The sequence below is a fragment of the Capsicum annuum genome, chromosome 4, assembly GCF_002878395.1.
Source record: "Capsicum annuum cultivar UCD-10X-F1 chromosome 4, UCD10Xv1.1, whole genome shotgun sequence".
Classification (NCBI taxonomy): Eukaryota; Viridiplantae; Streptophyta; class Magnoliopsida; order Solanales; family Solanaceae; genus Capsicum; species Capsicum annuum.
Window position 1 is genome coordinate 119,953,908 of NC_061114.1, and position 20,788 is coordinate 119,974,695.

At 35.3% G+C, this 20,788-nt stretch overlaps 1 protein-coding gene across 7 annotated transcripts; it reads right to left on the reverse strand.

Annotated features, from left to right (window-relative positions):
* Positions 1-3,983: 3,983 nt before the first annotated feature.
* On the reverse strand, positions 3,984-19,437 carry LOC107868025 (long chain base biosynthesis protein 1). 7 transcript variants are annotated; one of them, XM_016714572.2, is made up of 14 exons: positions 19,248-19,411; positions 18,982-19,121; positions 17,774-17,869; positions 17,589-17,683; positions 16,227-16,318; positions 15,252-15,345; positions 15,080-15,152; positions 14,836-14,968; positions 14,063-14,237; positions 5,190-5,330; positions 5,017-5,112; positions 4,726-4,867; positions 4,512-4,639; positions 3,984-4,408 (listed from the first exon to the last, which is right to left on the reverse strand). In XM_016714572.2, the coding sequence occupies exons 2-14, from the start codon at positions 19,013-19,015 to the stop codon at positions 4,232-4,234; spliced, it is 1,476 nt and encodes a 491-aa protein (XP_016570058.1). In that variant the 5' UTR covers positions 19,016-19,121; positions 19,248-19,411; the 3' UTR covers positions 3,984-4,231. The 7 variants fall into 7 exon arrangements, with proteins under 7 accessions (XP_016570058.1, XP_047267922.1, XP_016570059.1 ...); XM_047411966.1 differs by lacking the exon at positions 18,982-19,121 and adding an exon at positions 18,663-18,762 and having other exon boundaries at positions 17,774-17,914; positions 19,248-19,397; XM_016714573.2 differs by lacking the exon at positions 18,982-19,121 and having other exon boundaries at positions 17,774-17,914; positions 19,248-19,437.
* Between the last annotated feature and the right edge of the window lie 1,351 nt (positions 19,438-20,788).

A 20,788-nucleotide genomic window follows, 5' to 3' on the forward strand; every position in this document is an offset into this window, starting at 1 on the left:
AGCTGTCTTAGAAGGGATCTTCTTCCTCCACCAAACATTCATCTAGGACTAAACCTCCAAGGACTAAGTTGAGTCCAAGAAACTTGACGAAAGAGGCTTTGGAGCAAAATAAGAAAAATACTAAGAAAAGGAGAACACTAAAAAGAAGAAAGTGGTTGTGGTTGAATTGCCAGTGAAAAAGTTGTGACATTAGAGGAATTAGATAAGGAGACTGAGAGTGACTTTGATGATAGTAGTGACAGTGATTTTGAAAGACTTTTTGAGAGCATCTATGAGGATAATGATGAATCTGAGGATGTTGATGGTGATTCTGATATTGCAAGAAGTTTAGCTGCCACTAGAGCCAAGTAAAAAGGAAAGGCTACTATTTCTCCCAAAAAGGGGAAATAAAAGAGAGTAATGATCAAGAAACTAGTGCCTACAAACACTGGTAAAAGGAAAAAAACTGAGAAGCCTAGCACCAAGGGACCAGGTTCTAGTTCTAAATCTGCTAAGACCTTAGGAGCCACTGGGGTTCTACAAAAGGAATTGTTTCCTTAGAAAAAACTTCTACTTCCAAAGAAAAGGAGAAGGTTTTGTTAAGAGAAGCGAGACAGAAGATCCTCAAGACCCAAAAGGTTTTGAGAGGTAGATTTTTTGACCCTCTAGTTGCTGCCATGCCAGGAATGGCTAAGTTAGTGGATTGGGTAAAGTTTCAAAGTTGGGAACACCAATTTGAGTTACCAGTTCCCACCTTGCATGAAAAGAAAGTTAGAATGTTCTATCATAATCTAACTTTCTCTGATGATGATTTGTACTTGACTATTCAAGTCAATAGGGTAAGCATCGCAATTGATGAAGAAGTGTTGTTTGAGATCCTTGGAGGTTTCGTAGAAGGGACTAGGTCCCTAAGGAAGGAAAAAGGTTCTACAAAAATTTTAAAGGTTGCAAGATGGATGATATGGATATAAAGTGTGAATAAGAAAGCCGTAAAGGGAGAATACCAACTTCTTTTTTAATTGGTAAACAGGGTGTTTCTTCCTCATTCATAGAAGCGGACTATAGTGACAGGCCCTGACCTGTTCCTAATGGAGGTCTTGGCCATGTTTCAGAAGGTGAATCTTCCTGCAATCGTTATTGGACACATGAAAACTATGATGATAGCCAAAGATGGCAAACACGAATTGGCTTATGGGTTTCGGCTCACTAAACTATTTGCTTACTTTAATGTCGAATGTGGCCTGAGTAAAGTTGATTCTATAAAACAAATGTTCAATATGCCTACCCTAAAAGATAATGAATGCATCCCTAGAAGAGGTGGTGGAAAGTCAAATTCCATTATCGCTGATCTCATTGAAGTCCAAACCGAATTGAGGGAACAGTTATATGAGATGGTAGTTGTTGTGGCACAAAAAGATATAGAAATTGTTGCTTTGAAGGCAGCCTCAATGAAAATGAGTGATAAGGGAACAGGTGCAATAGAGTATTTGAGTTCTAAAAATACAAAATTACGTGAGAAAGTGAAGAATTTAGAGGCAAAAGTTTAGGTATTGACTACAAAGATTGAGGATTTGTCTCAACAACTCCTGAAGGCTATGCTGCAGAAAGTGAGAGAATGGCCATGCTTCTCAGCCAGTTGTCCCAATCCCCTCTTGATCCTTCCTCCTAGATCTCATCTTAACCTGGTCCTTAATCAGTGTTCCCCTCTTAAGCCCTGTCTAATCTGGTCTACCTAAGTTATTTTTGATAACTATTATGATAGCACTACTATTTTTGTTTTTATGCTACTGGTTTTTGAATAATGTATGATACTATCTTCCATGATTAATGAATGAATCTACTTTATGATATCATCTCTCTTACTATTTCTAATATTTCTTGCTCATGTCAGTGCAACCTCAGTGGCCATGTGTTAACATGTGTACTTGTCTATACTTAGTTTACTGTTTTATCACTTTGATGATGTCGAAAGAGGAAAGATGAGGTATGATGTGTGTGTGTCATTTGTGGGGAACAAGTCCTCACACTCAGGGGGAATCTTAAGTGTTAATAGATATGGGGAATGTATAGAGATGATAGAGATGTTACTTAGTTTACTGTTCTATCACTTTGATGATGCCAAAAGGGAAAATATAAGATGGGATGTGTGTGTCTCATGCGTGGTGTGATGTGTGCGTCTCATATGTAGGGAACAAGTCCTGAGACTTAGGGGGAATCTTAGGCGCTAACAGACAGAGAAAATGTATAGAGATGGTATCAGTGACAGGGGGAACAGATTGTGAATGCTTTAAGGTATGTATGGATTTGTCATCATCAAAAAGGGGGAAATTTTTAAGTCCTTAGTTTTGATGTTCGACAAATTATCTTTTGAGACCTAGTTTCTAAAGATTGTGTGATGGCTAAAGTACAACTACTTAGGGACCTGGTTGACCGCATTCATATTGTCGTCATGGTCAGCTATACAGTTGGACGAAAGTACAAAAGGTGGTAAGAAAGTTGTTTTTTCTTATATCATATATATTGTTCTTCTTCAACAACAAGAAAACCAAGCTTTCATATTCTCACAAAAAAAATCTTTTTGAAGCTCTTGAATCTAAGCCTCACTCGCAACAAGGGACCTGCTCGCTCACAAGTTGTGTTTTATGTTCTTGTTGTAATTGAGTCTTTGACTTATGATTACAAACGTTGCCTACTGTTGTTTGTCATTATTTGTAGGTGTCTTATTTCATTTCTTGAACTCAATGTTGTCATCTAGAGTTAGGTATTATTGAAGCTAGAGTTAACTTGTTGATTCAGTTAAAGTTAGCTAGGTCTTGGTGCAGTAGAGTTATTGCATGTTTTTCCTTGTAATAGAGCTATTAGCAGAAGAAGGATTAAGAGTGTTAAGCCTTTATGTCAAGGAGTTTGTATTCAAGGTTGCTTAAATATTATTGAAGCTTTGAAAATCTTGGAGGCAGATCGTGGTTTTTTCTCCCTAGAGTAAGGAGTTTCCACGTAAAAATTATTGTGTTTCTTGTTTATTTACTTTAAGTGTTGCATTGTTAATTTTCTTGCCGCATACGTCTATTTGAGACTAGGTCCCAGAGTAGGAAGGCAATTCGTCTATTTTTTTGCACTTCTCTTTGTTTGGTATGATAGAAAATATTTTTTGAGAAAAATAATAAGATCTAGTATTTGGCTGCTAGGAATTTCTTTTTGAGGAAAACATACGCCATCAAAATGGGAAAAGTGCACTTTTAAGGTTATGTTTGGTTTACAATAGGAAGGAAAATGTATTCCTCTAAAATATTCTTTAAAAAAATTAAGTGATTTTTTTACTTATTTCGTGAAATACTGTCGTATTTGGTAAGCAAGTAAAAATGTTATCTCCAAAATATTTATATGTAATTAGAAACATTATATCCCACTTGCGAAACTTATTTCGTCAGAAAAGGTTTCAAAAATATATGGGAAAATTGGAAAAATGTTTTGACAAAATTATCTTCCTTCACCACCATCTCTTTTCGTAATTACATTTCATTGGCCGAACTCACGTTTAGATTATCATATCAAGTTTTATTATTCAAAAACCTCACTAAACGCTTCCAAATTTTCTAATACTTCGATCAACCTTTTTTAAATTCTTTTTTCAAAAAACTATTTTCCTTAAACCAAACGACAGAAACCATTTTCCACAAAATATTTTCAAAAATAAGCCATTTCCCCGAATTTCCTGCTTTAGAAAACAAAGTCCAGATTATATTTACTCATATATTTCCAAAATATTATCCCTTATTCTTAGCATATAAAATAACATGATTAATCCACATAAACCCATGTTCAGCTCAAAGCTTAAAATATTTGAGGTGTCACTCTCACACCAGAATGGTACCGTAAACCTTTTAACACGAGAACTAACATGTGTCTATACAGTCGACTACAAGATTCCACCATTCTATCCTCCTCTATTTTCTTTATAATCAGTAAGAAAGGGAGGGGGGGGGGGGAAAGAAGATTAACACAGCTACATAAAGTACAACATTAATCAAGAGAACTTGCTTCTCTGTCCTTTGCAGCATGGCAACCTCAAGAAGTAAATCTTGATCTATCTATATAGCTGACATGCAAATACTAATGAACAAAAGTAAAAGAAAAAAAAAAGAATCTTCAATATTTTACCATGAACCTATTTGAACACCCAGAATGTTTCTGCTCTATTCCCACTTCAGGCTCACATCTCAGAAAAGTTTAAAGATGATGAACCATCCTTCTGCTAGCTCTGATCTGTCAATAGTGAAGCAGCGACTCTCTTCAATGATTCACTAGCTTTCTCCAGATCAGATTCTGAGTGCCCTGCTGAGACAAACAATCGAAGCCCAACTGGCAAATTACATTTATCAAGTGTTGATCTCTTTGAAGTGACAACAAAAACAGAATCTTCCTTCAAGACCTGCAATGACAATATAGTTTGTGGAGTCAAAGATTATCAATTAGGATGTGCGTGAGAATACAGAATAGGGAAAAGTTACAGAAACACTCCGATGATCACTTACACGATCTGCGATATCTTCTAGCAGTTTTAGGTCACTCTTTGAAGAACCTGTGGATTTCTTTAGTCTTAGAAAAACTATGGGAGAGAGTGGATCACTCGCTATTTCCATCCCTTGAATATATTGTAGACCTGTAACCATACCAGGTAATAAAGTTGATATCTTTTCACAACCATTAGCATGGGGGTGCGGAAGGCACTTGGCGTAGAGAAAATACCTTTAAACAGTGTATTAATGTTTTCCCTCAATTTTGTGATAAGGTCAGGATTTTCTTTCAGGATATCAAATGCTTTGATTGCGGCACTTGCCAGATAAGGAGGCAAAGAAGCAGAAAACACATAACCAGAGCTACTGAGACGCTGTCAGCAAAGAACACCATCAAGAAGGATTAATCGGAAAAAAGTAAACAGGAGATAGTGACAAGATTAATATGATTAAACATGGTTTTTTTTTTTTTTTTTGGAGAGGAGTGGCTTTAGTCTGTTGGCAAGTTATCACACTTCAGTACCTGGTGTTCGATGACTCTTGTACTCCCGGTGCAAAATCCTCCTTCTGTGGCCAATGCATGCCCCATGGCAGCAGTAATGATATCTATCTTGTCGACCTGCAACAGGATAACCTGATTTAGGATATACAGAAAATACAATCCATAATAATAGAAAATGGCTGTCAATAACATACCAGAACATTGTAATATTCTGTTAAACCTTTACCAGAACTGCCAAGCACACCCAAGGAATTGCTTTCATCCAACAATACCCGGAATCTGTATTTTTCCTTCAGTCTGATGATTTCATCCAATGGAGCTATTTGACCAGAATTCTAGAAGTCGTAAAAACAAATGAAATTAAAGAATAATCCTCTCAGAGAAACTGTGTGCTCGGGTATTAACAAGTTAAACAACAAATAGAAGCCTGCACATTTTCTGTTCTTTCATTCCTTTCTATTTTCTCATTTACAAGATAAATGCAACCTTATCCCAGTTTAAAATACAGCCAAGCCAACTCTGACGCTTCCTTTGTTGGGTTAGTGATGAAAGTGAACGGAAAATGGAGGGAAGAAAGATGGAGGGAAAGTGAAAATGTGTATTCATTCATGCTTAAATAGAGAAGCATTCTTTCACGTACGTGGATAGTGAGACAAGAAGAAGACAAGCCTCGCGTCATCGTCATCGTCATCGTCTCTTGGCTTCGGATTTGGATTTGAAAAATGATCGCTCAAGAGATTATCTTTTTAGACAAAATTCATTTGAAACTTGAGTGTTAATAATTTTTTTAAATCCAAAAACCTAATCTAAAAAAATTTTCAAACATGTCAGAACGCACGTTGAAGGGTCGCGACCCTTCAATTCGCTATTTGAATGACGAAGAGCGATGTGCAGGTGCCTCTGGCTATGTGCGGGTGCATGTGCCAGTGCACATGCCAACGCATGTCAACCTCAACTTTCTGTTTTATGAAAGAAGTTGACATGTGGGCCATGTACGGGCGCACATGGGTCCACATGTGGGCTCGTCATTCCAAAAATGTGCAACTCTTCACGAACCATTGCCTCTTTTCTGAAGCAACAACTTTTGGCTATAAATATCTGATTTTTCCGCAGGTATTGACATGAAATTTTGAAGTGAAAAACTCTTCTTTTTCCTAAAAAAACCCAAGTGTAATTTGCAAATCGTTGAACGCATTCGAATTTCAATAGAATTTGAGGTACCGTCATTCTGTTGATGAAATTCATTTTATCCTGGGAGGATATATTCCATAACCTCGGGTAGTTGAGGGGAATAATTTCCTTAAGAACACACCGTGAATTTGATGGACTTGAATCTTTCTATCTTGATCTCTTTCTTGATGGTTTTTCTATTTTTCCAAAAATAGTTTGAACTTCTTTGTTGTTCTTAAAGTTGTACTTGATCTTGTTGTTGAAGTTCATGTTGTAAATTCAAATTTTGTACCCGAAAAGCAATAATCTTAAGAAAATATATCTATATTTTTATTTTCTACTCTGTTTGAACTTGGTCGTGGTTTGAAGCCATAAAAACTTTGCCATGAGTCAAAGTTCATTCGGTTGACAATTTGAAGAATATAAAAACTTCATCATTAAACTAGAAACAAGTTGTTTAAAGTTTAAGATTTTATTGTTTGTATTTGTGATACTAAATTGGTTGTCTAAATTGTGACAGAAAAATGACTAATGTAAATCAAGTCAATGATAGAACAACGAATGCCACAGCAACTAACATTTACATTGCTACATCGAGTCGTTCGGATGCTGCTCCTGTCATGGCATCAGCTAAAAAGTGAAAAAAAAAATCTGGTGTTGATTCCAAAATATGTTCTTTTACTTGACTACTTTAAGTCTGTAAAGGTTCATCACGAAAAGCGTTCTTGAATTGTTGGAATAAACTCCAGAAAAATAACGTTCAGACTGACTAAAGCTTGGAAGCACTCAAACATTTTATGTAAGAATTACATTCTGAGCGGCGTACAAGATGATTTGTACAATGTATACAACAACACGAAGACCTCTAAGGAACTCTGGAATGTTTTGAAAAAGAAGTACAAAACAGAGGATGCCGGAATGAAAAAATTCATTATTGCAAAATTTCTGGAATTCAAATTAGTAGACAATAAAGCGTTGTTACCCAAGTTCAAGAGTTGCAAGTCATAATCTATGATCTCCTTGCTGAAGGTAGAATATCAATTAGTACCTTTGTTAAACATTTTAAGAATGTTTTAAAAATTTTACTTAACCTTTGTTGCAGATTTGGTTGTGAATGATGCATTTCAAGTGGCTACTATTATTGAGAAGTTACCACCTTTGTGGAAGCCCTTCAAAAACTACTTGAAACACAAACCCAAGGAGATGTATGTCGAAGATCTCATTGTAACTTGTAAGGTTGAGAATCAAAGAGGATAACAAGGATTAGGAAAAGAGATCATGTGGAAATTCAACAATAAACAGAGTAAATATTGTTGAAGATAATCCCACAAAGACAAAGAAATGAAAGAAAGCATCTGGACAACAAGGCAATCCTCCAGAAGAAATTCAAAGGAAATTGCTTCAATTGTGGCAAAGTTGACCACAAGTCTACCATTGTTAAGCTTCGAAAAAGGTCAAGAAAAAGGATCAAGCAAACATGATTAAATCCCAAGAAGAAATAGACAATCTTTGTGCCATGCTTTTGGAATGCAATTCGATTGGCAATCCAAGAGAATGGTAGATGGATTCTGGTGACTCCCGCTACATGTGTGCCAACAACAAACTATTTGCGTCATATGTTCCAAGCTAATGAGAAGGTATTCATGACGAACTCCGCTACGGCAAAGGTTAAAGGAATAGGCAAGATTTGCTTGAAGATGACATATGGCCAGGTGGTGACACTAAACAATGTCCTTCGTGCTCCGGAGTAGCGAAAGAACTTGGTTTCTACTTCACTTTTGATTAAGAACGGATTCAAATATATCTTTGTTTTCGATAAAGTGATAATAAGTAAGGGTGAAGTGTATGTAGGTAAAGGTTACCTCACCAAGGTCCTTTTTAAAATTAATGTAATGACTATTGATATGAATAAAGTTCCAGTTCTTCTTACTTACTTGAGTCAAACGATTTATGAAATGAACGTTTCCAACGTGTCAATTATAAAACCTTGCGAAAACTGATTAGTTTGGAAGTTTTGCCTAAGCATCCTTATAAATTTGTTTAAAGAAATTCCAATCTCTTAGACTTAATTCATACAAACATTTGTGATATAAAATCAACACCATTGTGTGGTGGAAAAAAGCATTTCATAACTTTTATTGACGATTGTACTAGATATTGTTATGTTTATTTGTTGAATAGTAAATAGTAGGCATGAGGCAATAAAAGCATTTAAGCAATATAAAATTGAAGTTGAAAAATTAGTTGGATAAAAAGATTAAAATGACAAGAATTAATAGGGGTGGAGAGTATGAATCTCCTTTTGCAAGGATATGTTTGAAAAATGGAATTGCCCATCAAATTACTGCCCCTTACTCACCTCAATCAAATGGAACTGCGGAAAGGAAAAAACGAACATCGAATGAAATGGTGAATGTCTTACTTACAAGTTCAGGTTTACCGAAAAATTTGTGGGGAAAAGCTATCCTTACAACAAACTGAATACTGAGTTTCCATAGCAAGACACAATATATTCTATGTGAGAAATGAAAAAGAACAAAACTCAACTTGAAATACTTCAAAGTGTAAGGGCGTCCAGCCAAAGTCCAAGTTCCTATGCCCATAAGGGTTAAAATAGGACTAAAGACTGTGGACTGTGTTTTTATCGGATATGCTACAAACAGTAAAGCATGTCAATTTTTTATTCACAAATCCAAAAACTCGAATATTCATGGTAATACAGTAATTGAATCAGATAATGTCGAGTTCTTTGAACACATTTATCCATATAAAACTTGATACAAGCCAAATCGGTGACAAGCTTTCAAAGCCTATGTTTCAAGATCAATGCAAGGGGACCCAAGCCATGGTTGTCTCAAAGACACAAGGATATGTTTGGAAGACCCTTTTAGAGATCTCGAATGAACAATATCATGTTTGGAGGATAGCTTGGAGCCGTAAGAAGCCATTGAAATGGTCGTCGGGGAAGCAAAGAGAGCTAAACGACATGTTGGAATGACATGCGCCCCAACATGCTCCAGCAGATGGGAGAGGAGATGCGTGGGCAGATGCCCGCATGCATGGCAGATGAGCCTATGCGGCCAACTTGCTCCATTTGATAAGATTGAACTTATAAAATACGTAGTATAGAAAATTCCTAGACTTGCCTTTGACTATATATCATTATATCTTGTACCAAGTCAATTATATTTGGAAAATTTTGTGTGGCGATAAAAGAGTGACGTCTTCCTCAATCTTGGTTGATTTAGGGGGTGTTTGGATTGACTTTTAATAAGGAGCTTATAAGCCAAAAGTCATAAGTTGGCACTACCCTACTTTTGCCTCTTGGCTTATTTTGACACTTTTTTACTTAAAAATAAGTGCTTAAAAGCACTTTTTAACTTTGTCAAACACCACCAAAACTGAAAAAGTGCTTAAAAGCTAAAAGCACCTGAAAATAAGCCAATCCAAACACCTACTTATGCAAATATCTCTTTAGGTTTTTATTTTTAAAAATTATGTGAATATAGTTCTTTAACCATCAATTGAAGTAGCATAGTCTTTATCGGTCACTTTTGGGCCCATATTTGTAATAACTTAGCCTAGGACTATAGATAGGTGATTTTCTCTTTCATTAGTTAGTTTTTGATGTTAACTCTTGAGAGAATGTAGCTTGGAAAAGCTTATGTTGATTCTTGCTTAGAAACAGTGGTTATGAGGGTGTCTCAATTCCCTCAAAATCTCCGTAAGAGAATTGGTGCTTTGAGGTAATTCAAAAGAGGTTTTGGGGTTTAATATACCCCATTAGTTTCATTGATTTTCCTATTTTTGTGTTATTCTATTTATCTCTATCTCCTATCCTTTATTTTTTTCGCATTTCAATTCAATCGTTTCTTCTAGTTTCTATGTTTCGTCTTTCCATAGTTTGGTCATTATCAAAACTAGACATGAGCTGTCAAGTGAAGGGTCTAAATAGACCATGGATGAACCAAAGGAGAATGTCATTAATGAAAAGAATCCAAGGAGTAGTAAATGTCAAAGGACGTTGACTTTCTTTGGATCAGATTTGGAACATTTCTTCTTGAAAATGAGCCTCAAACATTCAAAAAAGCAGTGTCTTCTGCAGACTCATCTTTTTGGAAAGAAGCTGTCAATAATAAGATTGATTCAATCTTGAGCAACCATACTTAGAAGTTGGTTGATCTTTCTCTCGGAAATAAACCTTTAGGTTCAAAATGAATCTTCAAAAAGAAAATAAAAGTTGATGAAACTATTGACAAATACAAGGCAAGACTAGTCGTTAAAGGCTTTAGACAAAAAAAGGCCTTAATTATTTTGACACATACTTGTCACTAACAAAAATAACGTCCATTCAAATAGTGGTTGCATTAGCTGCGATATATGGTCTTGAAATTCATCAAATGGATGTGAAAACAGCTTTCTTAAATGGGGAATTAGTGAAAGAAATTTACATGGAACAACCCAAGAATTTTGTGGTTCCTGATAAAGAAAAGAAAGTGTGCAAACTTGTTAAGTTACTTTATGGACTAAAACAAGCACCCAAACAGTGGCATGCAAAGTTTGACCAAACCATGTTGGCATACAAACTTAAAATAAATGAACAAAATAAATGGGTTTACATTAGAGACACTCCAAATCACAAATTCATTGTTTGTTTGTATGTGGATGACATGTTGATCTTTAGTATAGAAAAATCTGAAATAAATGCTACTAAGTGAATGCTAGAAAGCAAATAAGATCTTGAAGTTGCTGATGTGATCTTCAGGATAAGAGTAGAACTCCACAAGGCTTAGGATTGTCGTAGGCACATTTATTGAAAAAGTTCTTGACAAGTAAGTATTTGGATTTCAATATTGTCAACACTCCATTAGATGTGAGCTTTGCGCTTCAAAACAATAACGGTGAAAGTGACTCACAATTGGACTATGCACGAGTGTTAAAAAGTTTGATGTATATCATGAATTGTACGTGACCAGACATAGCTTGTGCTATTAGTAAATAGAGATGGTACACAAGTAATCACAAGCAAACTCACTGGATGACAATGAAAAGAGTTTGGGGAATCTAAAACATACTCAAAACTATGATTTGCATTATAACAAATATCCCGCAGTAATTGAAGGATATAGTGATGCAAATTAGATCACAGGGTCAAATGAAGTAAAATCCACGTGTGGATAAGTGTTCACTTTTGGTGGAGGAGCATTCTTTTAGGAATTATCCAAATAAACATGTATTGCTTGCTCTACAATTGAATCTAAATATATCGCTTTAGATAAGGCCGATGAAGAAGCTGAATGACTCTGAATTTCTAGGAAGATATTCCTTAGTGGCCCAAATCTTTATCACCTATATGTATGCACTGTGATAGTCAAGCTGCAATAGGTAGGCAGGGAGCATGATGTATAACATTAAATCTCGTCACATAAGATAGAGACATAATACCGTTAGAGAACTACTCTCTAGTGGAATTATCACGATTGACTATGTGAAGTCAATGGATAATGTGTCAGATCCACTTACAAATAGCCTTAACTAAAGAGAAAGTTGAGAGATCATCAAAGGGAATGGATTTATGGCCTAGGACAAGTCATCACGACGGTAACTCTACCAGCAAACTGGAGATCCCAATAGCTAGGTTCAAGAAGATCAAACAAAGTTGTGACTGACGGTTCAACATTGTCAATTAACTCAGCTCATTCTCATGATGAAGACAATGTTCAGGAAACAAGGGTAAGGCTTATGGTTTGAAATTTTTTAATAGTTTTTAAGTTTGGCTGATTTGCCCAAATAGTTTGATCTATAGGATTAAACATTTAGGAATTACCTATGCGGGGTGAAATGGAAGTCGCTTCAAAGAGAATAATAGTAAAGACCTATTCTCTAAGCTCTCATGAAACCAGGTAGTGTTCATTGATGAAACGAACAAAATCGGGAGAACCATAAACGGTAAAAGGTTGGTAGTGTGAGATATGTTGTCTAGGTGTACACTAGAGTTCGACGGTTCAAGGATATCACATCTATCGATTTACCGAGTGCATCCAATACAAGTTCAACACAGAAAGTTCAAAGGAAAACCTACTTATCCAGATACAATTAGTCTTTGCTTGTAGAACAGACACTTGTTCACTTGTTCATATATTTTTTGATAAAATAGTCATTTTCCATTCATACGGAGGATTGTTGAGTTAGTGATGAAAGTGAAAATGTGAATTCACTTTATGAAAGAAGTGTCAGGGTGGGAGAAAGGAACTTTTTCATGCTTAAATATAGAAGCATTCCTTCATGTAGATAATAAGGCAAGAAGAAGACAAGCCTTGCACTATCGTCGTCGCTCAGCTCGACTTCGAATTTTTCAAATGATCAATCGAGAGATTATCTTTGTAGACAATTCATTTGAAACTTAAGAGTTAATGATTCTTTAATCCAAAATCTGATCTGAAAAATTTCCTCCATTTATGAACGCATATGAGCATGTGCGGTCGCATGTCCCAATGCATGTGGAAGGGTCGCGACCTTTCAGTTTACTATTGAATGACGACGAGCGATGTGTGGGCGCATGTGCGGGCACATGTCACAATGCATGTTGAAGAGTCGTGACTCTTCAATTTACTATTTGAATGACGACGAGCGATGTGCGGGCACATGTGCCAGCGTACATGCCAATGTATATTGACCTCAACTTTTTATATTTTTGATAGAAGTTGACATACAACTGCATGTGGGCCCGGTGCTCCAATAATATGCAACTCTTCACGAACCATTGCCTCTTTTCTAAAACACCTTTTGGCTATAAATACTTGATTTTTCCTCAGGTGTTGGCACAAAATTTTGAAGTGAAAAACTCTTCTTCCTCCTAAAAAACGCAAGTATGATTTGCAAATCGTTGAGTGTGTTCTTAGCTCAACAAAATTTGAGGTACCACCATTCTATTGATGCGATAGCGATTTATTTTATCCTGGGAGGATATATTCCATAACCTCAGACATTTAAGGGGAATAATTTCCTTAAGGACACACCATGAACTTGATGGACTTAAATCTTTCTATCTTCATTGCCAGATGCAGCCGCACATCGCACTTCGTGATTCAAAAAGTGAGCTGAAAGGTCGCAACAACGTGCATTGTGACATGCGTCTGCACATGCTCATGTGCATCCACAAATAAAGAAAAATTTTCAGATCAGATTTTTGGATTAAAAAGAAGCATTAGCTCTCAAGTTTTAAATGAATTTTGTCTAAAAAGATATTCTCTCGATTGAGCCGACGAAGATGCAAGGCTTCTTCTTCTTCTTGCCTCACTATCCACATGAAGGAATGCTTTTATATTTAAGTATGAAAAAGTTCCTTTCGCCCACCAATGTGGGAGAACACTTCTTCGATAAGATGAATACACATTTTCAATTTCCCTCCATCTTCCATTCACTTTCATGACTAATCCAACATACTTCAGTAAGGAGGGGCAATGCTTACTTTTTTTTAACAAAAAAATTGAAAACAAAAAGGGGGGATGGGGAGTTTACATTAAACTGAGAAGCAAATTTCAGACCATGTGCCTATAGACTAATCTCTTGAAATGGCAAACAAATCTAAAACCCAATCGCAGGTTTCAGAACTTTCTGGATCATAACAAGTCACCACGGCACTAGCAAAAAGTTGAAGTGCCATAACCAGTTAATCAACCTTCTTTTAATCCCAGTCAATTTTTGAGTCCCTCTGAAAGCCTAAATTGGATGCAACTTCTTTCTTGGCAGACCTAGAACTCAGTATTGTCATTCTTCAATTGCATGCTTATGAAATCCCCCCTTCCTTCATCCCAGAAGAGGTGAATATGGTACAGGCAGTGCTACAACATATGGCCTTGACTAAATAAAATCCTGTTAATAAAACAGAAGATACCTGATACACTGCTTCAACAACAATATATCGCCTAAGTTTTTTAGCTCGCTTGTTTTCTTGAGTGACTTTCTCCAATGTATTTCTCAAGGACTCCATATCATTGTGCTTGAAGTACATGATTGTACTTCTAGAGAGCTGAAGTCCATTTTGTATTCCCCAATGGACGCCTTCATCCCTATGCATGCAAAAGACATGGTTGAAAATGAGAACTAATTCATGAAACTCTGGTTTATGCATCTATCTCTAACATCAAAGTCTAGTTGTCAATGGTCTCTGGGACAATTATGTGATGCTATTATTTCCCTATAGAAAATCAATAGTGTATGTATACTAATATGTTTATAGAAGCCACATACAACTAAAAAAACTTATGGTCACAATACCTATTTGTGGGTAGAATTTTGTTTATTACAGTTGACATAAGAATTATCAGGGGATGTACTGGCAAGCAGCTTATTAATATAATCCAACTTCAGATGCTAAACATGGCACAAAGTACTCTGATTACAAAGTGGAGGTAGATTCTTAATGAATTTCATATATGAACATCTTAATTTTTCCTAATAGAAGACTTGACGACACTACAGCCACGTCGAAATTTTATTCTACAGCCTGGTTCCTTGATAATCCCTTCCTCCTACCCCAAAGAAGATATTTCATCCTGTGTAAGGATCCGTTCAGAAAATATCTATTCTACAGCCTGGTTCATTTTTTTTTTTTTTTAAATAAAAAAGATATCAAAAATCAACATGAAAAGAATGAAAAAAACTTACGCAACAATGACATCACCCTTCTTGCAAAATGCTGGAATTGCACTGAACATCGTAGAAAGTCCATAAGAGTAGAGTATAGAATCAGGAGTTCCAAGAAAATTAGCTATCCTAGACTCACAATCAAGGTGAACATCTGCATGAAATAAAGAATGATGAGGTTGGGCCTTCCAAAAGAGAAAGAGGAAATTAGCAAGCACCACGGAAGAAAAAAACTAACTCCCTACTAAGGAATATCATATTATACCAATTGTTCCATAGAATCCACGAGGACCACAAGAACCTACACCATATTTCTCCAATGCCCTGGTACATGTCTCCTGATATACGACATTAGGTAATGATAAATTTGGCAACTAAGCACCAAAATGCAAAATATAGATTGACAATTCAAAATATTTAAGAGAAGGGTTTCTTACAAGTAACTTTTCATTTCCTAATAATCCGAGGTAATTGGCAGAAGTAAAATTTACCACCACCTTGCCATTGACAGTTGTATGAGGACCTGCAGCGCTGCATTACTAGAACTTGTAAGCAATTAGACAAAGAGAACTCAAGTAAATAAAAAAGTCATAGAAATATGTAGGGTTTCTTTGAAGGAAGCTACATTGTTGGTACTGAGTACAATTTATCAAAGTAGCTCATGATGGGGAAGCTGAAGGATTGGAGGGTCACGATCTTCACGAACTTGACTTAACCTAAGCTAATCTTCCTGATTGTTGGGGTTAACAAGCCAAACTTGCATATATTTTCTTTTTTAATTCTTCAATCCCAAAAGGGCACAGGTAGATGTGTTATACAATTAGCGCTTATCTAGATTTTTCTCTTCTCCTATTGTGATTGCAGGTTCAATGACTCTTTTTTAGTGTCAACGGCTTTTAAAATCCCAATCAACTCATTGATTCCCATCCCTTGTCATCAGTTGAGTCTCATCCTTTTTAACCTAATAAGCTTGAGCCCAAATCCTTAATAAGAGGAACCAAAGACATAAATCAATTCTAATGCCCCCCCAAGAAGTTCTAACACACTTGTTAGGCCCCTGCGGTCTGACCCTTCCCCGGACCTCGCGCATAGCAATAGCTTTACTACACCGTGCTACCCTTTTTTTTTTTTTTTTAATTAGGCCCAGTTCAGGATCATCAGATCATAAGAAAAAAGAGATTCTATAGGTGACCCCTAGAGGGTCTCGAGGTGGCTCCCACAATATACAACAGCATGACATTTGAATTGGTTCCCACATCTTTTGGCAGGTTTCTCCCACTTAAGTGAGAGTAGAATCTTACGGCAGTAAAAGACATAATTAGAGAAATGAGGAGATAAAATGCAGAATACTGACAATAGAATCTAACAAGGAGGTATATGCTTTAGCATTTCAAATGAAAGAGTATTTCCACCTTTCAAGTACTGGGGGCTCCGATTTCATCTCATCTGTAATGGTGGGGATAAGAGGTTCTGGTACCCATTCATCACACAGTTCATCTATTTCCTAAAAACCAAAGCACACACGTTCATCAGCTTGAATGTATTCAAGCAGCATGCTGCATTGAAGATAGACAACATTGCAACCACTTACAAACAAATGCTGAGAAGATACAAATAACATTTCTTTTTATTTTAACAATCACCAAAGCAAATAAATATCCATATCCTCCATTTATTAAATAATCCCTCCGGTCCCATTTTATGTGGCACCATTTGACTTGGCACAACGTTTATGAAAGACAAGCAGACTCCTGAAATTTGTGGTCTAAAAACTCATTGACCATTTGTATCGCTATAAAGCATTTCATCAATGGTAAAAAGGTAAAGGAAAGGTGACATTCTTTTTGGAGGGACTGAAAAGGAAAGTGTTCCAAAAATTGGGAAAGAGAGGTTACATAAAGTACGAAAGGACCCAGCATTGATAATAATGCACATGATGACAAGGAAAGACATCTATACTTGTAAATAAGAAGCCTACCTCCTACCTATGCACATCCAAAACGTGGAAATTATATTAGCACCAGATGGCACCAACCACTATACAATGATCAAGATAAAGATTTGCAAAAGCAAATAGAAAGTTGAAGCTCATTAATTTACAAGTTCATGGATCATTTTCCCAAGCACCTTGCATTTTAGAGAATAGGATATGGAGAAATCTACAATTTCCTGGAAAAAGAAGATTCTAACATCTTTAAGTTGGAGGAGCTTTTCTTTTAGAGAGTGTTGAATGCAACAGCTTATAAAAAGATTATGCTATTCTTATAAGAATGTAAGTTCTTTTAAGTTGCTACTTTTATTATCTTTTGTGACCTTAATCATAAGACTTTTGCAACTTTAAAGCGAGCCAGCTAAAAGTTGTGTGTTCTGAATATTTATCAGAAATTTCCGGTCTTCAAATCTGGATTCCTTCCTTGATCACTATCCGATAAGATAATCAGTTAACTAAACAAATCAGAAACTGGAAGATGGGAGTGTATTGTAATACAATGTTTTTCTCTCCCACTCTCTTTTCCTATTACGTATATCATCCTGGAAATGAGGAAGAGCAATTCATTAAAATGAAATACAGAATAGACCTTCAACATGGAGGCAACTCTGTTTATATGAATGAGAAAATCAAACAAATAACAATAATAATGCCTCAGTCCCAAACAACTATGAGAAAATTCCAGAGAGTAAGGAAGAACAAAAGATGAACTAACAGAATAAAGCAAGAAACAAACATAGAACCGGTGGATAATTTAGGTGTGACAAGGGAAGATCCGACAAACCTTCTTTGTCAATGGTCTTTTGGGTGGTTTATAACTTTTCTGCGATAGCAGGAAAAGGATGACCACCAGGAGAAGACCCTCCACAAATAGATGCCCTGCAGGATCAAGAGGCAAAAGAATATGTGTTCTTTCACAGAGGACATCTAGTTTAACAACAATAGCTGTCTTATGGATAGGGAAAATACCTCCAATGTTAACTCCAAACACCACAGCTCTTGCAAACGGAGCCTCAGATATCCATGTCACCCAATCAGATGCATCTCTCAGCATACTGGTAAAAACTGATATTGTTGCATCCATTATCTATACGTCAATGGAAGACAGGACTGCTAACAGAAACCACATGGAATTGAAGTTTATTACACTCAGGTCTATCACACAATTATTGGTATGGAACCTGAATGCTCAGAATTTCAAAATTCACTATTGATTCAGAAGAAAAAAATAAATAAAACTAAAAGTATCGTTGGAGGATTATTAACAAGTCTTCTCTCGGATAAACTCTCTCTCTCGCTGTCTCTCTCTCTCTCTCTCTCTCACACACACACTCTCACTCACTCTCAAAAGACGCATACTCACAATATTAAATCCCGAGTTAGACTTCCTCCCATGGGTTCATTACTCATGACGACTAAGCTATATCATAGTACCGACCAGATTAACCCTTAGTCTCCAAGACACTTATCCTATCTATTTTTTTATGATTACCATGGTGTTCGCGCACCTCGACTAATTCACGGGATTCTCGCCATCTCCCACAAGGTAGAGGTACTAGGTAACTCTGTCCACCAAGGCTCGCTAGAACAAATCAGAAGAAATCACCTAGCGTGTTTGTCTCTGTTGGGATTTGAACCTGAGGCTTCACGGTGCCCAACCCACTTCACCGACCACGCACTTCTCCTATCTAATTTTAGTACCCTTTTTCCTTTGGATGGTAATACTGACATGGATTAAATAAAGTTTTGAAAACACAAATTTTAACTTTCGAACTAGACCAGAAAGTAATCTATATCCCAGCATTTTCACCATCCAAATAAGATAAAAGACATTTTTGAAGGGAAGCCTTGGAGTAACTGGTAAAGTTGCTGCCATGTGACCAGGAGGTCGGCCTCTGATAGAAATGCTAGATAAGGCTGCATACAATACACCCTCGTGATGGGGCCCTTCCCTGATCCTGCGCATAGCGGGAGATTTAGTGCACAGGGCTGTCCTTTTACATTTAAAAATCTTAGTTAAAGATCATTAGCTGACTCTTGGAGAGAAAAAAAGGACACAACTATGGAGCAGAGTGACTAGTTCGCAAGTCTACAGTAGTTGAACGAACTCTCTAAATCCCATATCATCATTTAAATAAAACTATAAAATGGAAATTGAATGAACAGTATTGAGTTACATATAAATCTAAGCACAATAGTGGTTCCTCCCATCAAACCATAATGCAGATCGCGTCACAAATTTGTTCCAAAAGCATCCGAGATCTTTACATAAAAATCCTCAGCAATGAAGACAAAGCTAGGAATTATTCCATCAAAGCTGTATTTTAGCACATAATTATTATTACAAATGCAAGAGAATCACCAAAAATATTGAATAAATTTATAGAACATAGATTTGAAGAATACCCACATAAAATTTTACGTCTTTACAAGAGAAACTGACCTGAAAGAGTGATTCTTGAAGCTTCAAATAGAGTCTTCAAAGATGGCTTCTTCTTCTTTTTTTTTTTTTTTTTTTTTGCAGAATTTAGAATGGAGGATTTGGTGAATAGTGATCTGATTGTTGGTTTTAAAATGGGGATTGAATTGAATTAATATATTAATATAAGTAATATATAAGCGAGAGTAACGCAGAAAGGGGGAAAAGAGAAAAAATCGCTAATAAGCATTTCAAGGGTTGAATTAGCAAAATGACCGTCTCATTTTAAAATAAAATAAAAATAATTTTTGTGAAGAATTAAACTATAATAATTTATATTATATTAAAAATGTTAAGGATCTTAGAAATTTAATTTGAACTTTCTGTCCTTCTTTAAAATTTTATATTTAGATAAAATTATTTTTTCACTATTTTTCTAATATTTAAAAACTAAAAATTAATTAAATATTTATAATAAAACCTTTTATTATTATTATTAGAAGTCATCAAAATTAATGATAACTAATACTTTTTTCATTAGTTTAAGAATTTTAAGATGATTTTAAGAAGTTTTAAAAAATATAGAAATAAATATGAAAGAGTTAGAGTAAGAAAAATATGAGAAGTACCAAATTTTTATAAGTTTTAAGTAAGTGATCAAAGATTTTCTAAAGATTTAACTTCAATAAATTAAGAAAAGATTTTAAATATAAAAAAAATAAAGGAATGATAATACTACACTAGCAACAAAGAAAAAAGATATTGCATGCCAAACGTAAAAATGACGATCCATTAACCACTTAAAACTTCTGGTGGTAAAATATATACGTGTTTATAATAAAATATATGTAAATATATATATATATATATATGTATATATATATATATATATATATATATATATATATTATGTTTTTATTATTATATTAAAATGTGAAGGATCAGTGGAAAGTGATTTGAACTTTTTATATTTCATTAAAAAATCGTCACAATAGACAAAATAGTCTAATTTTAAATAATCAAAAATTATACGTGTAAGACATGTGCGATTACATTAGTATATTTAAAATTATGAAAGCTATTTACAAACATACCGAAAACATAAAATCTTAACCTGTTTTTTCAAGTTCATATTACTTATTTCCCTCAAACTTTTTTCTCCTCCATTCTTACTGAAAACTCATTGTTTCTTCAACTTTCTTATTTTTAAAGCTCGTATTTTATTTCTAAATATTCTATCTCCTCCCAAATTTCTAAGTTTTCTACTCTTCTTTAATTCTAGTACTATTTAAAAAAAAATTGTGTATACATATGTAATCGGTTGGATAAAAAGAGATCGATGATTAATCTATTGAATAAGAAATGATGGATGATTAATCTGTCGGACAAATTACTATAATCAATCAGCTATTGAATAACATAGAAGATCGATGTATAATAGCGGTCAGATCGATAATCGGTCTGTCGGATATATAATCGATATGTCCATGTATTGATCGAATCAATAATCAATCTGTCCATATAATGTTCGAATTAATAATCGATCTGTCGGATCGATAATCGAT